The following is an 18,894-nucleotide window of genomic DNA, read 5'->3' on the forward strand; positions in this document are numbered from 1 at the left end:
TTCTATAGTTGGTGGAACCCCGTAGAGCGGGGGTGGGAGATCTGCTGTCACCCTGCAGATCCTGCCGCAAGCCCGTGCTTGTGATGAAGCTGCTGTTTTTGAATGCTCTGTGTCTGTATTAACTTTGTTGAGGCACGAGGGACCTCTGAGCTGCAGAAATGTTATGGCCTTGCTCTTGCACCCTTACAAAGGCTTCTCTGCAGAGGTGGAGTAGTGCTTAAGGCCTTTGTTCATGCTGTTTCAGTATCTTATATAACTCTACTTTACTTAACTGGGATTTTCCATTTCTTTTAATTACCTGAGAGGGATTTCGGCTCCTAGGATTACTGGGAGCTGTACCTTGAGCAGTACCAGGAAGCCAGCTCTGCTGCGGTCAAACTAATGGTGTGATCTCTGTATCTGGCTGCCTCCCTCCTCCTGTGATCACTGAAGAGGCTGCTCAGTGGGAGAACACGGATCAGAGCAGGGCTTCACAGGTCCTGCTGTATATATCCTGGTAATACGTGTCAGCTGCTGCAGCACTGCTGCTTTGGCTGCTTCTGGGTATAGCAGTAATTTGTGCTTGGCAGCTTGAGTTGGAGGTTGTAAAGCACTATATTATATTTTCCTTTGTACTTCCCTGTCTTAGCTTGGCCTTGAAGCCAGTATGGAGAGCAGCGTGCTCTAATAGCTTCCTGGGGGAGTTGCTTTTTGCACTTGTCATTTGCTGCTGTGCTCCATGTGAGAGCTTGGTTAGAAGTACCAAGTTCCTTCCCTTTCCTACTTTATCCTTTACCAAAAGAGAGGGCTGTATGAAATGGGTACAATGAAAATGTTACTTCCTTTTTTATGTCTCTGCCATGCAGAAATGGCTCTCCTCTTCCCCCTTACATGATACTTAAAAACTACTTGCTACGTCTTAGGCAATACATCAACCACATTTCCCAAGTCTGCGGCATTACAGCTGCAGACAGAAGCAGAGGTGAGAAGGAGCTTTACGAGTCTGGAAGACAGAGCTTTGAAAGAGACCGGATGATAGATACGGGAAGGACAAGTATAAATGAAAACTTGAACTAATGATAGCAGAGACTACCTTGGAATCAAAGAGGTCCTGGACATTGCTGATACTACAGGACTATTATAATAAATGTGGGAAAGGGGAGCGAGGTGGGACTGGGATTTAGCTGCCAGGGGACTGTGGCCATGGGTGTTACAGGCAGGAGCAAGGAGAAACTCACCTCAAGGAACTCCTGCCAGGAGCTGCAAAACTGTGCCTTTTGAGCAAGTCTGTCAGCCACAGGAAGGCAGGGGAGCTGCATGTTAGTAAAGGGAAAGGCTTTCTTCTTTCCCTATGCCTTATAACTTTAAAAACCAAACAAAAAAAACCAAAACAACTGGTCTCTTGTGGATGTGTTCCACAAGAATGTGACTTACCTGAAGCAGCTTTACAAAAAAGGCTTGCAGCAAAAAAACTGCTGTGATTAAAAAAGGGGAGGAGAAAAAATTTCACAAAAATACTAAGGAAAAACGAAGTTGAGTATATGCAGGTTTAACCCCATCATATCCAGCCCTGCTAGGGGGTGAGACGTGCTATTCACACCCCCTACTAGGAGGAACGATGAGTTTCTTAAACCGCTGGCAAGGAGAGGGTTAAGGTTCATCCTCCTGCCACAAGAATAGTGTGGAGAGAGACCTGAAATGGCATTTTGGTGCGCTCCAAGGTGGCTGTAATTAAGGAATACATCATGGACAGAGGTGAATCATCGGTAATGAAGGTTACAGCTCTCAAAACAAAGCATGGCATCACCTTTTATATGCTGATCAGGTGCAAAACCAACTAGATCATGTTCTGAAATAGAGGTAGCTTGAAACCACCAAGCCGAGGTGTTCCACGTACCAGAGCAGTTGTTCTGTTCTGTGAGCGTCTCGTTAGCCATGGAAGTGCTGCACACATCTTACAGAGAGCACTTTATTTAATTTGTTTCCTTAGCCTAAAAAATGAAGCTGTATACATGGAAACCCAGATACATTTCTCATGGACAAGAGAATAATAAAGGAGCGTGTGTGTGAAAAGAAGGATAAGATAGAGCACAGCATGTTCCTGCAGAATCTGGCAGCAGAAGGACAACATGGAAGCAAAATAGTTTGCTGACAAACTAGAAAGGCAAGGTTGTTGTTGCCTCTGAGAAAATACTCCCACAACAAACTGGAGTCTCAAATCCGCTTGGCAGACAGATGGCACCAGGATTGTTTGATACCTGATGGAAACGCTTAGCACTGACTTTTCCCATGCCAGCCGTTTTCACCACACTTATAAAAGTGTGTATCGCAAGCTTTGTTCCCAAAGAGTCATGTATACCACCTGGGTTCTGCAGAAAACATCTGCTGAAACAGTTGTAAGCAAAACTTGAATAGTTTTTAATTCCAAATTGTTTCTTCGGGTCAGCCTGGTCTCTCACTCCAGCTGCTTTGGCAATGGCACCTGGACAAGGACAGTAAGTATTAGGAGGAAGAAATTTCTCAGTCTTATTTCCCAAACCCCTTTAGTTTAACAGAAACCTTCAGAAACTGTAAAAAGATCAAAAATACAACAGCTAGGAGCTCCAAGGAGCTCTGGTTGAGAATTTATTTTGTTTGTAATTCCCCAATTACTTGCTCTTTGCAATGCTTAACGCCCAGTAAATAAATTTGCAAGCAATGAGTCCCACCATGGAGCGAACAAACGCCCAGCTCTGCTCAAGCAGTAAAACCCCAATTTAGAGAGGAAGCTAGGGATATTGAGGCAAATGAGTTACCAAGATCACGCAGGCAGGTGAGAAAAACACCCTAAGGCCCCAAATCCAAACCATGTGGCCCCTATAACAGAGGACCAAAAAAAAAAAAAACAAACCCAAAAAATCCACCAAACAGAAAGAAACCCCCAAACCCCAACACGTGTGTCCATTGCTTCATCTTTCCATGGGCTGGGATAGCAGTTATCTGCCCCATTTAGGATGGACCATGAATTGAACCCTCCGCCCCAAACTCCACAGCCCTCATTTGTAAAAACTTCCCGAGGATTTTGGGAGGAATGGCTGGGGTTCACTATTGCTTCCTGGCACCCAGCAGCACCCCGGTTTCATAATTATTGCTGCGCAAAATAAGGGCTGTGGCCGGCAGAGGACCGGCACCGTCATCCTCCATCTTTCTGAGAGGAGAGGAGGCAGCGGCAGAGCAACCTGCCGTCACAAGCACCGTCTTGGCACATAGAGATAAACCATGACCTTTACAAGAGCAGGTCTTGTCGTCTTAGACGTGGCACTGAAACGCAAAACCTCGACTGGCCTAGGAAGGCCAGAAATGCCCTGAGGAGAGGCCCTGGCTGCAGCCAAGTCAGACTGGCCAGCAGAAACCCACAACCCCAAAACTTGGTTTGGGGACACAATGGTCACATTAAACCTGGACCAGGGTCAGAGGTCACTGCAGGATCTGCCCCTGCCAAAATTTCAGGACAAACTACTCCCTCTGGAATTACTGAAGGATAATTATTTCTGTGTAGGTATCGATGAAAGCAAGATGTGGCCCCTATATTAAAATGTAAACATTAAACAAAATATTAATTACAAAATACTACTAGACCATTTTTAATTGCAATGGATTTTCTGTCCTCTTCCTCTAGCCTTAGCAACACAAACAGATGCATCAACATCGCTAGCTACAAATAGATCAGTCACCTTTTAGTATTTCTTGAATAACGGTGCAATGCAAGGAAATAAAACATTTCAGGAAAGCAAAAGGTTAAATCTGGTGGCCAGCATTTTTGAATGGCCCATGAATTTGGCACCCGAGTAAGAGCATCACCAGGAGGCAGTTATCACAGTTTGGGACTTGGATTCTCAAAGCCATGATGATGTCGAGCTCACATTTGCGCTTGAGTTGCAACCACTGAGCACTTTCAATGGCAGAGATTTACTTGAAAACGAATATAAAAAAATCCTGTGGTATCACTGCTTTCTTCCTATAACCTTGCTCCATCTTCACTGCTAGTGGATCTAATTTCTTTTTTCCTATTAGCACTAGAATTTTGCAGTTGATTTAAATAGGGGCAAACAAAATCGAGCGGCAGAGGGTCACTAAAATAAATACTCTCCTTGTTACCAGGTGAGGCCAGCAGGAGCAAGTCTGCAGGCTGTGCATCTAGGCTAGATTTCAGTGGGGTCATATCTGTGTGCCCCAGGTGAATTTGGCCCCGATCCTCCCTGCTTTTTATCAGCTTATTGACATTTTTTTAAACCTGATGATAGTAAAAAAAAAAAAACCAAACCCAACTCAATTTGTATCTTTTGCCACCAAACAGTATTTTAGAGGACCAACTATTTTATCTGAAATGTTTTTAGGCAACTGTAAAAATGCGTTCACATGTTCAGGCAGCCGAGAAAAAGCATCTTTTACTCATCCTGTCGTTAGAATTCAAAATGTAAGGCTCAAGCGCATGGAAAAATATTGTAGCAAGGGTTTTGCAGTATCACTGTTACAGAAAGTAACTCTACAGAAAGAAAATAACTCTTAAAAAAATATATTAAATTCCCCCTCGTGCTAAAGCTTTTAATTTCGTTTAAACCAGACCAACCGAAGGCGGTTCTGGACCACGACCCTTCTCGCTTCCCGCAGCCTTGGCCCGGCGGGCGTGCGGCAGCGCCGAAGGAGCGCGGTTACGCGCCCCGGCCAGCCCGGGGGTCTGGGCACCCACCGCAGGGGCAGGGGAGTCTGGCCAGTGCGTTACTGGAAACCCAGTTCCCGCCTCCGTGCGGTTTCTTAAGTGACCTTGGGTAAGTTACGTTGCTGCCAGTGTTTCGGTTCAGCCTTTATCGAGTGGGGCAAGCGATGGTGCTTTCCCGGGGAAAGCGAGAGCTAAAGAAAAACACAGCTACTGAAAAGTACAAAACACGGTTAAAAAAAAAAACAACGCGTGGTTTTTACGGGGGACTGAGGACAGACTAATGCGAAAAATAATACCTGTCGCTCTCCTGAAGCAAACATAATAGCCTTTGCCTATCGTAACTAACACGCCATTCCTAGTTACGCTAACGCTGAGTTTCTGCGATTTTGTTCGACTCCCGAGTGAATTCGCTTTCTTTTAGCTTTACGGACGCAGACAGGGATGCGCGAGGCTGCACCCTCGAGGGTCGCTGCCGCTTCTCTGCGCGAGCCGGCTGCTTCGCGCGCCCCGCCGAACGGCCGACGTTTCAGGCGACGGCACCGGGGCGCTGGGCGAACGCGATTCCCTCCCCTCCCGGCCACCGCTACGCACTTACCGGTTTCAGGTAAGCGACATTACTCTGACGAATGTCGTTTAGTAGCTGATCTCTGGGGGTTATTTCGACGAGAGGCGGCGGCCTTCTCCTGGGAACCGGTTTAAGCGTTTTGATGACGTCTCTGAGGTTGGTTTTCTCGGGGGGTTCCACGTACTCCGGCACGGCGGGTTTGCGCTGAGTCTTCTTCAGCTTCACCACTCTGAAGCTGACGGGCTTCTCTCTGCGCGGCTGCTCGGGGGCCGGCTGCCTCGTGCTCTCCTGCCTTTTGCTCAGAGACACGGCCGCGGGGACGGGTGGTTTCGGGGCTTGCGGAGGTTCGTGCATCCTCGGCTGGGGCAGCGGTCCCCCCAACATTTCCCACATCCCGGGAGGCAACCCAAGTCCGTTTTCCAGCATCGCTATCAACTCCCTCTGCTCTTTCATTTGCTGCTGCCTCTGCTCCTCTTGCCTCTTTTGCCTCTGCTTGTCCAGGTTTCTGCTGAGCAGGTTGGTCACCACCATCCTGGGCCCCGGCAGCTCGAAGTGATACCCCATTTTAAGGAGGGTGGGGTTGGCTTTCAGCAGCCTGGCGATCTCCATTTCTGCCTGGTGGCCCAGCATGCTCCGCTGGTTGTGGAAGCGCAGCTCCGTCAGCGTCTCATTGTACTGCAGGCACCTCATGATGGCAACGATCCCTTTCCCAGAGATGAAATTGGAATCGATGTTCAACGTGGTGATGCTCCTGTTCTCCCGCAGCATGTTGGCCAGGGCGAACGCCACGTTGTCGTCGGCCCCCACGTTGGCCAAGCTGAACGTTTTTACGTTCTTGTTCTTTTTCATGGCATTGACAAAGTCTATCAGCATTTCTTTGGGGATGTTTTCTATGTTGTTCAGGTTGAGCTCTTTCACGTCTGGGTTGTTTTTTCGGACTTTCTCCAAACTCTCTTCTAAATTGGTTTGATTTCCTGAAGGCCTGGCACTTAGCTTCATGAAGCTGGTATCCAGTGCTAACTTTTTGGGGATGTTTAATTTTGATATTTTCTTTTCATTTTCGTTTGGCTTTTCTGTGGTTTCTCCTGATTCTGTACCTGGTTTCTTACTTGTCTGATCACTGTGACGGTTCTCGTTGGTATAAGTCTCCTTTTTTTCCAATTCAGTCTCATCTTCCCCTTCATCCTCTTCCTCCTCCTCTTCATCATCTTCCTCTTCCTCCTCTGCTTCTTCTTTCTCATCCTCCTTCTCCTCTCTCTCCTTATGGCTTCCATCTTTCTTTGTCTCCCCAAATTGCGTTCCTGAGTTGGACAAGTGCTCATTTTTGTAATGTCTCTCTTTTCCCTCTGCTCCTGGCACCCTCCCGCCGGCTGCCTGGCCGCTGCCGCCGGCCTTTCCTTCCGTCTCCTCCGCAGTGCTTCTCTGAGGAAGACAAAACCTCACAGCTGCAATAATTGAATGTGGCTTTTTTACATTAACTTTCTGCTCAAATAAACATGTAGCGGCTGGATTTAGATACCTCTATGCCCATACATTATAGAATAATCCTTAAAAGTGTCATTGCCTGTAAGTCAGGGCTGTGCTGGCTTGCTTGGGAACCAGGAACGGTTGCTCTTAAAGTGCCTGCAAACCAGTTTCTCATCTTTGCCTATTAAATCGAATCCTGACAATTAAATTCTGTATGTATTTAATGCTATGTTAAGGTGGTCTTTGAACCCTTCTGGGGGTTAAGAGTCTCTGATCCAAAGTCTCTTTCTGGATTTTGTGTAATTTTGATTGTTTCCTTGACAAGAGAGAAAGTTTATGTCTTATGCCGCAAACCGTTGGAAATCAGTATTAACCACTGACTGTTTGCTCAGCCCAAGGAGGAGTGAAGAGGGCACGTCGTAAGTAACAACAGCGGAGTCATCCAGCACATGAGACAACAAAGCTGCCTGCTCTGGTACCTGCCAGAGCATCACAGCTAAGGAAGCACGTCGCTGAAGATAAAGCAAAATCTCAGTTTTATTTTGAGTCCAGAGATAGGAAACTGGACTCTGCGCACAGCTGTTGCAAGGCAGTGGGGCTTCTAGGATCAAAATAAAACTAGTTGCAAACTTCCACCATCTCCAGAGACCCTCCTCGCTGAGATTTTTTTTTCAAGCATCTTTTTGCAAGTAGATCCTCCATCACTGAGGAATGCTAATAAAGCCCTAATAAAGGTCAAGATATTTTCCTAAAAGACTGGCACTAGTTCAGGCAGGGCAGAGTCATGGCTTGTGCTTCACCAAAAGCCAGACAAAACGGCCACAGTCACTTCTGCCCTCAGGGCTGTGGTAGTAGATGGGTTTAGTATGGGGATCCCTTGACCAGTTGTGGATGCAGCAGGCAGCTCTATACTCAAATTCCAGATTTAACCTCAGAAGCGTTAAAAAAAAATTGTTTCTTTGAGGGTAAGAGTGTTGCAGGAGGGAAAAAACCCACAGATTTCCCTCTACTCTCCACAGGCAGCCCATGAAACCTGCCCTGGGAAGGCCCTGATGGACTGTGCGGTTGTGTATTAGCAAAACCACTAGTGTTTAAAAAAAACATTAAAAATCAGTTACTTAAAATTCACTTAGGTTCAGGTATGGATATGTTTCATCTGGCCAAGTTTACATTCTATCAACTTAAGTGTAGCCCTCATCCTGAAAAACACCTAAGTATGACCTTAGTGTTATTTCAAAGTCATAGCGATAGTAGAATAAATTTAAGTACTGTATTGAAGAGAGTTGGACTAGTTCGTGGAGTTTGCATGCTTGGTCGTTAGTAACTGTTTCACATCGTTAAAATACAGTGTTTTGGGGTTTTGTCAGGTATGACATTAAATTCTGTCAATTAGTTTAATACACATGATTAATGTACGGAAAAGCAACATGGTGTTGCTCCATACGCAAAGTCAAACAGATTTGAATTACATCCTCCAAACTGATTTTATGACAATTTCTCAGTGATTTGCTTTACTGAAACAAAATGATGACATTCTTATATTAAAAAGCTTAAGTAAATATTTAGGAAAAACAATTAAAAAATTACTAATCCTGACATCAGTCCAAGCTGGATCCTGACATTGCTGAGGCTTTTAGGATGAATTTAAATTTGTTTGTACCGTACCTCAGGTAAGGGACAGAAGCAGAGACAGGTTAAGGTGTTAAAGCTATAAAACAGATCCCACAGCAGATGCATAATAAATATTTGTGATTTGTTGCTTGTTACCTCAGAGGGCAAGAGGGTGACGGGAACTCTCTCGTCCTCGAGCATGCGTCTGGATGCCTTCTGCCAGTACAGGTAGTCAACCAGGGACCTGTGGTCGAAGCTCCCCGTGGGAGGTTTCTCCGTCTGGTCCCTCTGTATCATCCCAGTTGGGACTTCGGGGTCTGGGGCCATGACTTCCATCTCACACTGCAGCTCCTTTAGCTCCTCGGGGGACAGATTTGCCAGGATTTCATCTTCATCGATGTCCTCAGGACACACTTCTTCATCAGCGTTTTGGTTGAGTTCAGACATGTTTGTTCTTCTCTCCTTCCTCTATTATGTTTTAAACCTAAAGAGAAAGATAAATTTTAAAAGATGTTTTGGTGTTTTTTTTTTCCCCCTCACTAGTAGTAGTTCATTCGGTTAAATCCACAACTTCACGTTTTGGTCATGAGCTGTGGCAGCTCTCGGTCTCAGTGCGGGAGACAGACCGTGCAGCTAAGTCTATATTAAGCTGCACTTGGCTGGATAAAGAGAATTTATGGCGATGCTGCCATGCTCCATTTTCAGCAACCTGTCAGCTGCACAAACCCTTCTGACATTTCAGTGCAGCTGGTGCGTCCCCCATTGAGTAAGGCAGGAGACGGCCATTTTCTAGAGGACTCCTGGGGCACTACGCCTTTCAGTGCTTCACCCCATGCCTGAATCGCCATAGGCGGGTGGAGCGACGTTAACGGTACCTGCGAGGCGTGCCGGTGAAATTCTGCACCGTGGGAAGAACCAGCAGCAGGTCTCTGTATCCGTAATGTCTCGGATATCTCAAAAGGGCTGGGGACTGCAGGCTCTTCACCGCCTTTAGCCACGTCTAAACCCTGACTGAATATTGCGGGTGGTTTTGGCGTGAGCGCAGCCATCGTGCAATCGATGAGCTCTCCCAAATGCCAGATCCTAGTTAAGGTAAAATCCTCCAAGATGGAAAAAGGCAGGTGAACAGCTGGTACAACACACACCTTGTGCTTGGGGACAGGGGTTCCATGGGGCGACGGGCACCAGCCCTTGGAACGTTCCCATAGGGAGCATTTCCCCATAGCATTTCCCACAGCACACCCATGTCCTGCTCCTGTCCAGTCTGCCCAGCGGCAATGCCAGTGCCCAATTTCTTGACTGGCCTGTCTCTATCGTGAATGTTATTTGTACTGTCAACAGATCTTGGCTGACAGTTCATGTCAGGTTCATCCTTTTCCTACTTTTTACCATTTTTTACAGAATTAATAAGCAACTACAAAGATCTACTTTGCTAATATTCGTAGAACTGATCTAAGTATCGAAGATTACCTGAAATCCTTTTTTTCATTAAGTGTCCACTCCAGCTAAGAAGTACCTCCTTCTTTGTTCAGAATATTTTACAGGCTTCTAAATTTACATGGTAAACCAGAAAGCCATATCTCCAACACCACTGTGCTCGTGGCTGCTTTGTAAAAGCAGAGTAGCGTGCGTGGGTAATTTTACCACTACAGTGCAATTTCAGTACGCCGCAGTTTGGACTGTTCATTGGATTAGGAAGATTTCCTCTCATAATTTCAAATATTCTTTGCAGGGGGTATCAAATCAAATCCTCACCTCGCAACTGCGAATGCGTCTTTCATAGGAAAGAAACCACAGACCAGAGGCTGTGAAACCAAACCCCACCAACTTTTAAGCCATATTTCTCGCTACATCTCAACCACGCTCTGCTGGAGTCTGCCAGCATCAAAATAGTCTCTGCATGACGATAGTCTCTCTTTGCTGTGTTTTGTAACAAGAAACATGGTGTTCAAAGCCCTGTTAACCTCTGTTAAAAAGCCATTATCCAAAGGTCCTCATTTAATTAATGCTGCTACACAGCTGGGAAGAGGGCAAAAATTTAAGAACGAAATAAGCGGTAAAGGAAAAAATAACAAAAACCCAAGCCAAGAACGTAATGGCTCCGTTTGCCCCTTTGGTATTTCAGGGGACATCCTTATTTTATATTATGCAGTAGCAAGCACAACAGCAGACCCACACATCAATCTATCTGGTCTAGCAGTTTTAACCCCCAGCAATTGCTGTCCATAATAGAGTCCATAAATGGTTTCCTGATGTTATCAAATAAATCAATGCTCTTCAGTAGCTGGTATGTTATTCTCCCAAACGATGCTGTTTGGGTCACAGAAGCTGTCTATTCAGTGGTTACTTATCGCTTGCTAATTTCTTGACTGTAAATAAAGCCCCTGGCCACCTTCTTGTATTTCCATGATCTTCAGCCAGGCCATCTTGGGCCATGGTCTTGTCAGATCTACTAAGTTAAGTAGGGTCAATCCCATGAAGACCTCTCGAGAAGGAAAGCAGGGATACTGAGAACACTATCAGGTATTTGAAAAGCAAGTTTTCTTCTAAATAGAAATATATCACTTGATACCTCCATTAGGAAACACTATACTTCTGGGAGCGATGCCTTCTCCGTCAGATGCAGAGCGAAGGCCTGCCCGGTGACACCTCTCCCGGTGACACAGGTGCTAATCCCACAGATTTCCAAGGTGGGTATCGCATTTTGCCTACTTTAGGTCTCCTCCATAAATTATCTCGAGTACAGGATTCGCTTCCTTCTCTAACATTTTGCTTAGTGGTTTGGTGTGCTGGAAACGGCACGTTAAGGCAACAAACAAACCCTCCAGGCTGGGGACACGCTCACGGCCAAATCTAGAAGTCTTTCCAAGGCAAAACTCCCATCTTCTTCCCAATTATGTTTGTGGGTATTCCCCTCGGAGATTTCCAAAATGATCACTCATTCCTCAGCCTTCATCAAGACAGGAAAGCCACTTCCATCGGTGGCACTTACTATTTTCACGCCAATTTGACACTTGCTCAGGAATCCCCAGGCTAATAAGCTGCTGCCTGAGGTGCTCTGTTACCAAACGGCAGAGAGCTGTGCCAGCAGCTACGCACAAAGCTTAAGCAGAAGACAAGAGGTACCTGCAGCGATCGCAAAGCCATCCCTACGGGTAGCAGCTCAAAATTCATGCTAAGGAGGTACCTAACAAGTGTTAAATAAAAGCACTTTAGGAGTAAAATGATAGAAGAAAAGGTCTGCCCTTGGTAATGAACAAGTCATACTTGCTGCTTCTAAGGCAGGTACTCGCGTACGGATGAACTTTTGCATGAAACCCAGCAGGCTCTCGTGCAGGATTGTTTCACTTCATTGGTTTTTCTCATTCATGCATTTTCTTCAAAACTTCCAACTTATCTCTCTTGAAAGCAAAAGAGTTGACAAGTTTTTAACTCAAATATCAAGAGAGGCCAACCCCCGTGTCACCATTTGATGCGAAGCAGGCCATCAAACCATGCTTCAAGTGCCTAAAACGTGTTCTATTTTTAAGGTAATTGATGGGACACATGCTGATGCCAAATGCTTGAGAGCAATTTCTATAGTGTTGGCTTTCATTTTTTTGCTTATAAAACCCACACATTTATTTCCCTTTATTACCAATCCATGGCATTTCCAAATGCCAAGGCATTAACTGGAATGAGTCGGAGAATGTGCCTGTGTAACATAACCTTGCATCACTTTTAAGAAACTCGTAAGCTTGATGGAGCAGTCTAAAATTGACAAACAGTAGCATACACCAAGAATGTCCAGCAATGCAATGTAACGCAATATGGGGATTATAAAGGGTCAGATGATGGGATCTTAACAATAACAACCACTAAGTAACGAGAGCAATCGTAGAGAGACACCCTGTGGGAAAAACACCAGGGATCATCTTGGGAAAAAAACCCCACCACCACACCTCCAAACTGTTACAGATATAAATATATCAGATTAAGTCTGTTGCTTAAATAGAGTAAGGACATCTGACTTTTGAAGTATTTGCCCAAGTCGCTTGACAGGGAGCTGCAAACTCAAGCCCCGGGGCGAAGCGGCTGGCACGGCAGTGGCTGGCGTGGGGAAGGGATGGAGCAGCAGGGACGGGGGCACGAGCCCCTCGCCCCCGACCCAGCGGTCACCGAATCACCGCACCTCACTAGGTCCAGGTCTGGCCATTTCCTTCAGCTCCGAGAGGAGTAACTGGAGCTGGGTCTCCTGTTTCAGTGGGACCTGGATGCCTCTAATTTGGCCCCAAAAAATAACATAGTGATTTTTTTTTTTTTTTAAATTTTATTTTTAGTTTCCATTTTCAGAGAAGTCTGAGAGCAGCTGCACTGTGTCCTCCCTACACAGTAGGAAACCACCTCTGTCATCATTCACATTCCTTATTACAGGGAAAAGAAAACATTAAAATGTGGAGGGAGGCAGGGGGAGCACAGAGGGGACTTTGGTCATGTCAGAAATTAAGGAGAGAAAATTTCAGCCTGGGGCAGGACACTGACCCCCCACACTGGCGTGTCCAAAGTGATCCAGCAGGGAAAAGCATGGACGAGTCAGATGTGTACATCTTGGTTTGCATCGAGAAGGGTTAAATACCTAGGTGATGGATTTCTAAACCATTTCAACTCTTGTGGACCAAACCGCCATGATTTTGGGGCAGAAGACAGCTCCACATATGAACGCTGACAGTGGGCTGACCCGGGGCAAACCTCTGCCCCATTCAGAGCCAAAACACATTCCAAACTTCACCCTCGAAGCCCGAGTTTCTGTGTTTATTTGCCAATGAACAACGCTACGCCTCACCCACCCCACCACCCCCAACATATATACGCTCTTTTTTTACTGACCATGTTTTAAAGTGGGTTGAGCAGCACTCCCAGCACAGTCAGAGGACACACGATGCCTCTTTGCACCGTGCTCATTTACAAAGAAGCAGCTCTGTGGCTACGGGAGGGATCTTCTACTCCCAGGTATCATTTATAGCAAGATCACGGGCAAAACCCTGAAACACTTAGCATTAGTTACGTCCCTGCTAACTTGATATTTTACTTTCCCAGCTCACGTTATTTACGTGACCTTGGTAAAGCACTTCCAAATACCTGAACGTTTTCATCCCCGGGTGGTGGTTCACCGTCTCATCTTCCCAAAGCACAGTGCTAACAGCTGCCAAACAAATGAAAACCAGCCTGCGGTGAATGAAAATGGGTCTGTGAGAAACCGTGAGCAATTTCGTTATTTAATGGGGAACAGGCAATTCATGACGGGACGTTGAATGTTTGACCGTGACTTCAGGAACCGAGCTACGGCTCTGCCTGGGACTTTTCACCAACGGGCAAAACCAAAAGGTGCCCTGAGCTGCCCCGATGTGGCTTCAGCTGGTTTGGGACAGAGCTGAGGCTGGTTATGGCCATTAAAGAGGGACACCAACCCCCTGAGGCAGGGACCGCCCGGGGACGGAGACCCGCTGCTGTCCCGGGGCAGCACTGGCTCCCGTCTGACGGCCGCAGCTTGCCCGAAGCACAAGGCAGTGCAGGCAGACACTGAATCACACGCTACCCGTGGGCATTATACAGAGCATTTACCTAAATATTTACTGTTATTAACCGAGGGCTTGTTATTCTAAAACTGTATGCAAGGCAGGCCCAGGCTCAGGCTTGGAGATTCAGTACTTTGCATCAGAATTGCAAGCTTGGACCCTCAGAGAACACATTCGTTCTTTACACGGTCTGCATAAGAACCTACCTGTGGCAGCATATGCAATTTAGCAATTATTTACTATTAAGTCTACCTTTATTCTTACAATTTATCTATGCTCTGTATTCGCATGGCAGAGCCTCACGAGTGACAAAAGCCTCACGCTAAAACCAGTAGCTAGAATTAAACTTTAAAATGTGCCTTCCCTTTTTCAGCCAAATTTATAGTTTCCCTCCAAATGTTGCCTGGCAGTACTATTAAATCAGAACTGTGATAACACAATGCCAAGGACTCCTCGAGGGGCGACAGTCATCATTGTAACCTTTTGAAAGAGCAATCACCTCCAGTTTATATGAAAGACTGAATTCAGCCCAAGCCAGATCAGATAAAGAAACGGAGTCATTCTAGGAAACAATGTCACCCTTCACATTAAACATAGGGCGTATCTTTCTTCCATAGCATCCAAACCTATCACAGCCCTATACCTCGTATCATCCTGCCACTGAAACGTGCCCATGGGCAACGATGCCGGCAAGGCGATTTCGTTATGTACGCACAGGGCACGTCCTTCCCTAACCTCAGCCCGGGAACAGGTGGAAGGGTTTCTTCTAGAGTTACTCCAGCTGAGCCCCAGCTGGCTGCAAACTCTTCTCCATCTTCAGCTCTTCGGTGACACTTTAACGATTAAATATAAATTGAGACTCATGCCTGCTGTGCTTGAGACAGGCAGGAGATGCCCTGGGAGACGGAGCACATCCCTCTGCAGTCAAGGACTCGCTGAAGGATTTATGGTGATTTTCTTCACAAGGGACAGACACAGATAACAAAGTTGGATGGATGGCAAAGAGCTGCTTCTTGGTTAAAGGTCTTGCTTCTCTTTCATGAAGGCACTGACATCTGTGTCCTGTGTCCTCCTGGGCTACCGGCGCCTATCACGACTCACACCGTCCCTTCTTCCAAGGACGAAACACCACATCAGGTTTGACTTGCTGCATCCGAGTGGGGCGTAATTGTCTTTGGTGATAAATCCTGCCCTGGGAGATGATCCCTGTGGTCCTGAATCTGTGTCTAACAGCTATGAGGGGAAGGTCCTGCCAGAAAACGGAGGGGGGTGTGCATCAGACAGGGTGTCACCACCCTTACCCGCTGGCAGCACGGGCACCACAGCGATGCTGGGAATGGGAGAAAGTGTCTTCTCCGGAAAGCTCAGCCAGGCGTTGCAGAGACTGTCCTGGCACGCAAGGGGGCTCGGCCAATTTGTGACAGAACAGGGCTGGTGGAGGAGAGAGCTAATCAGGAGGGACAGGGTGGATGACAATACAGCAAACGTACATTTGCCTCTTCTCCCTCTGCTCTGGCCTCCGGTGGGACCAACCCTGAGGTCCCGCGCCGTCGGTCCCAACACTGGGGTCAGATTTAGAGAGCAACTAGAGTTTCCAAAGTCCCAACCATGCGTCGGTGTGGGCACGGACCGTTACTGGAACCACCAGCCACAACAAAATGCGTCATACAAAGTTTATACCTGAAAACACGAGCAGACGCCACGCGCAGCCCCATCCTTTCCCCCAGCAACACCATCTGTGCCAGGATGAAGGTCCATTTTCTCGCTGGTTGGTGAAACGGCAAACATTCATATATGCAGAGTTACCCAAATTATGTAAATCCAAATGCTAATTGATGCTAATGAAGGCTGCATTAAGTGGGAAAATGCTGGCTGCCCCCAGATTAGAGCTGTAGGTCCCCCTCCCCTGCTTTACACAAATACCACGTTCATCGCTTCACTTGACTGGAATGCTGAATTATCCCCGACAGATCTGAGGAATGATGCTGGGCTCTCCGTGCAGTCAGTGTCACCAGCCTGGTACCTTCAGCACAAGAAGAACAAGGGCAAGAGCAGGAGATGCAGCAGGGAGAGACATGATGCCCAGCGTCACACGATGAGAAAAAAAACACAGAACTGTTTATGTCTTCACACATTTGCAAAATAAAGTAAGATTATTTTTTTTTTCCCTCACCGTATTTATCTCCAACAGCTGCAAAAAGTGACAGAAGTAATCTGAAAACCACTCCAGGAAGTTTCTGTTACCAACAAGATAAAACATTACTAAGGACACAGATTTTTTTTTTTTTTTCCCCTAGCACAAAGGAAAAAAAAAAGTCCATGGAATACAGAAAATTGTAATTAATAACCATTAAATAAAATAAACACAATTAAAAGTTTGCTCCTATTTGCTTTAATTGGATAGATTTCAATATTTGTGTGATGCCGTGCTATAGCTGATGCTCTCAGCTTTCTGCCTTAGAAATGTATTCAATACGATAGAAAAGCACAAAGGAGATCAAAGAAAAGCAGTGTAGAAAGTGTAGAAAACAGAAATCCTCTTAGGAGAGGTGTTAGCTTATCCAGAAAGTGCCAGGCAAGTGCAATGATGAGGAGCTTCTCCCCAAGCTCAGAGGCTGCCTGCAGAAGCAGCTCTCCTGCATTAATCCCCAAAGCCCAGGAGATGGAGCAAAGCTTCAGCCCTTACAGGATTTCCTACAAACATTTTTGGGACTGGCTGGGCGGCAGTGGAGGCTTCTCACTCACCCAGGAGCCACGCAGCCTTGCTGCGTACAAAACATTGCTGCAACGTTGCTCACATTTAAGCTGAACAAGTCCAAGATCACAAATGAAAAAGTCAGCAGAAAGCTGCAAGAGTCACGCCATGTATTAAGTCACCTTGGCCAACAAGTTTCACATAAGCGTACTCGGGTAAACTTTAAAGATTTGTGACCTTTAAAGATTTAGCCTGTGCTTGGGGAGGGGGCTCCTGGTCTGAGCCTTGTCCCTCCCCGGTCCCTGCGCCGGAGGAATGTCAGACCCCAGCCTCCCCCACAGGGCTTGCGGCAGCTCCCATGGGAGTTTTTCCTCCCAATCTCAGCGTATTTCTGTTCAAAACAGCAGAGAAAAAGCAGGCAGCAATTAAAAACATCAGGCATGGCTTATTTTAGCACAGTGCCCTAATGCCTTTTTAAGGATTCCTGGCAAGGACTGGTTTTTCTTCTTCATCCATCAACTAAAAAGCACTCAGAAATGCCCCATTACGTACGGTTTTATGTGGGTTTTTATTTCCCCTCCACGCTCTCATGTCATCAGCAGCATGTTCTAAAGAGAGAGACGTTTATGACACTGTAAAATTGAACCCTGGGGGTCAGTGGGTGTTTTACATTGGTGTTTCACGTTGTTCACCTCTTGGCTTTGTTCTGGATCATACTAAATAAGAATTTCTAAATATTTCTTCGAACTGGAAGGGGCAGGAAGGATTTCGGAGGAGTACAAGAAGCAGGAAGGCTCTTCTCCTCAATGCTGCTGGTCAGTCACTAGATGTCCTCAGTAGTCCTGGTGAGCAAGGGCTGTGGTTAAAAGGCAGAAAACACAGATGAGGTAGGAATCCAAACAAAGCGCAGGTAATTTGTATTTCAGCTGTGAACACATACGGCAATAATTACAAGTGTGTCTTTATTACCTCTTCAGCTGCATTATACAGACCTGGTCTCTGTGAACAGCCGTACGTGGGCATCAAAACATCGCTCCAGAAACGCGGTGCAACAAAGCAAGCTGGAGGTCTGCAAAAGGCAAAGTTAGGGGTCCCGGGGAGCAACCGGCAAAAAACGAGGCGTTGCAGAAGCTGCGCAGCATCGCCTGCTCCCTCGTTGGCGATGGGCAGGAGGTCCCACGGGGATGTCGTGCCCTCCCTCTCCTTCCCCGTGCCACCCGAGGCCAACCCCAGCCCTTTGCTACCTGCCCCAGGCAACGTCTGAGAAAGAGAAGTTGGATCATCTTATTCTCTCCTCTTCTGGGCCTCCTTCTTCACTCCGTACTTCCACCCTTCATAAAAGGTTCTAAGAGCACAACTCTTGTGGGGCCAGGCATGCAGAGAACGACAAGAGGGGTTACAAGTGCCGTACCTGCCACGCTTCCATTTCCAGCTCCCCTTGCAGCTTAGCTCTTGCGTGCTGGAAGCTGCGATCAGGCTCTGAACTCTGGCCCTAGAGGTTTTATACCCAATATCCCCCAAATATAGCAAACCGTCCTCAACCGAAACCCACCACAAATTCCCATCTTCTCAACATCGTTATCCAAAATTGCCCTGGTCCTTCCTGAGCAAGCCGCGAGGCCAGGCCGAGTGCCAGCGTTGTGCCCACATGGATGTGTTAGACTGAGCTAAATCCTGAACGCTAACGGAAAAGCCAATACAAAACTCAACAGCTACAGCATTAAAATAAAGCAGTGCAAACAATGCTTTAAATGGCGCACAGACCTTGTTACACACCTCACTTCCTTTTTTAAATGAAAAACTTTGAGCGTGCTGATAAATAACTGCCGGCCTGCACCGATACCCTTAGCTCTGGGCAAGGGATTGGACTTCGTACCACCCAGCTTCCTCCTCAAAACACCGATGTTTTACAACAGCAGCAAGCATGATTCAATGAATGAAGAACTTGCAAACAGGCAAACCTCAAAAACTACTTGGAGAAATGGAAGAGTATGATGACATGGGGGTAGTTTTAGTGGGCACGTCTGCAATTTATTGTTAATACCTATTTTCACCAGCAACCTGGAAATAAGCCTAAAATTCAGTGATGGTGGTGAAGCTTATGGATGCCACAAAAAGTAGAAGATGACAAATAACTCTGAAGAGAGGAGAGCGAGACTGAATAACCTCAACTGCTTGGTGACCAGGGTGCAAAAGCACTTGTACATCTCGAAGCCAAGTTGCTCTTCCAGAAAGGTGGGCGTCTCAGAGGGCACAAACTCAAAAGACGACCCAGCAGACGAGCAACACAACCCCAAGAGCCACGCTCCAAACGGGAAAGGCT

The 18,894-nt window shown here is 46.6% G+C and overlaps 1 protein-coding gene across 1 annotated transcript; it reads right to left on the reverse strand.

Moving 5' to 3' along the window:
* Nucleotides 1–1,934: 1,934 nt before the first annotated feature.
* Nucleotides 1,935–8,999, reverse strand: LMOD3 (leiomodin 3). Its single transcript, XM_030043986.2, has 3 exons — nt 8,478–8,999; nt 5,274–6,665; nt 1,935–2,461 (listed from the first exon to the last, which is right to left on the reverse strand). Exons 1-3 carry the CDS (start codon nt 8,766–8,768, stop codon nt 2,435–2,437), a joined length of 1,710 nt encoding a protein of 569 aa, XP_029899846.1. The 5' UTR covers nt 8,769–8,999; the 3' UTR covers nt 1,935–2,434.
* Between the last annotated feature and the right edge of the window lie 9,895 nt (nt 9,000–18,894).

The sequence above is a fragment of the Aquila chrysaetos genome, chromosome 20 (genome assembly GCF_900496995.4).
Source record: "Aquila chrysaetos chrysaetos chromosome 20, bAquChr1.4, whole genome shotgun sequence".
NCBI classification, from domain to species: Eukaryota; Metazoa; Chordata; class Aves; order Accipitriformes; family Accipitridae; genus Aquila; species Aquila chrysaetos.

Excerpts from the sequence above, each read along its gene's own strand:
- LMOD3 (XM_030043986.2), bottom strand. The coding sequence starts at position 8,768 with ATGTCTGAACTCAACCAAAACGCTGATGAAGAAGTGTGTCCTGAGGAC. Across the intron at positions 6,666-8,477 it reads TCACCCTCTTGCCCTCTGAG|AGAAGCACTGCGGAGGAGAC; the intron begins GTAACAAGCAAC and ends TGTCTTCCTCAG. Across the intron at positions 2,462-5,273 it reads ATGTCGCTTACCTGAAACCG|GTGCCATTGCCAAAGCAGCT; the intron begins GTAAGTGCGTAG and ends GTCCTTGTCCAG.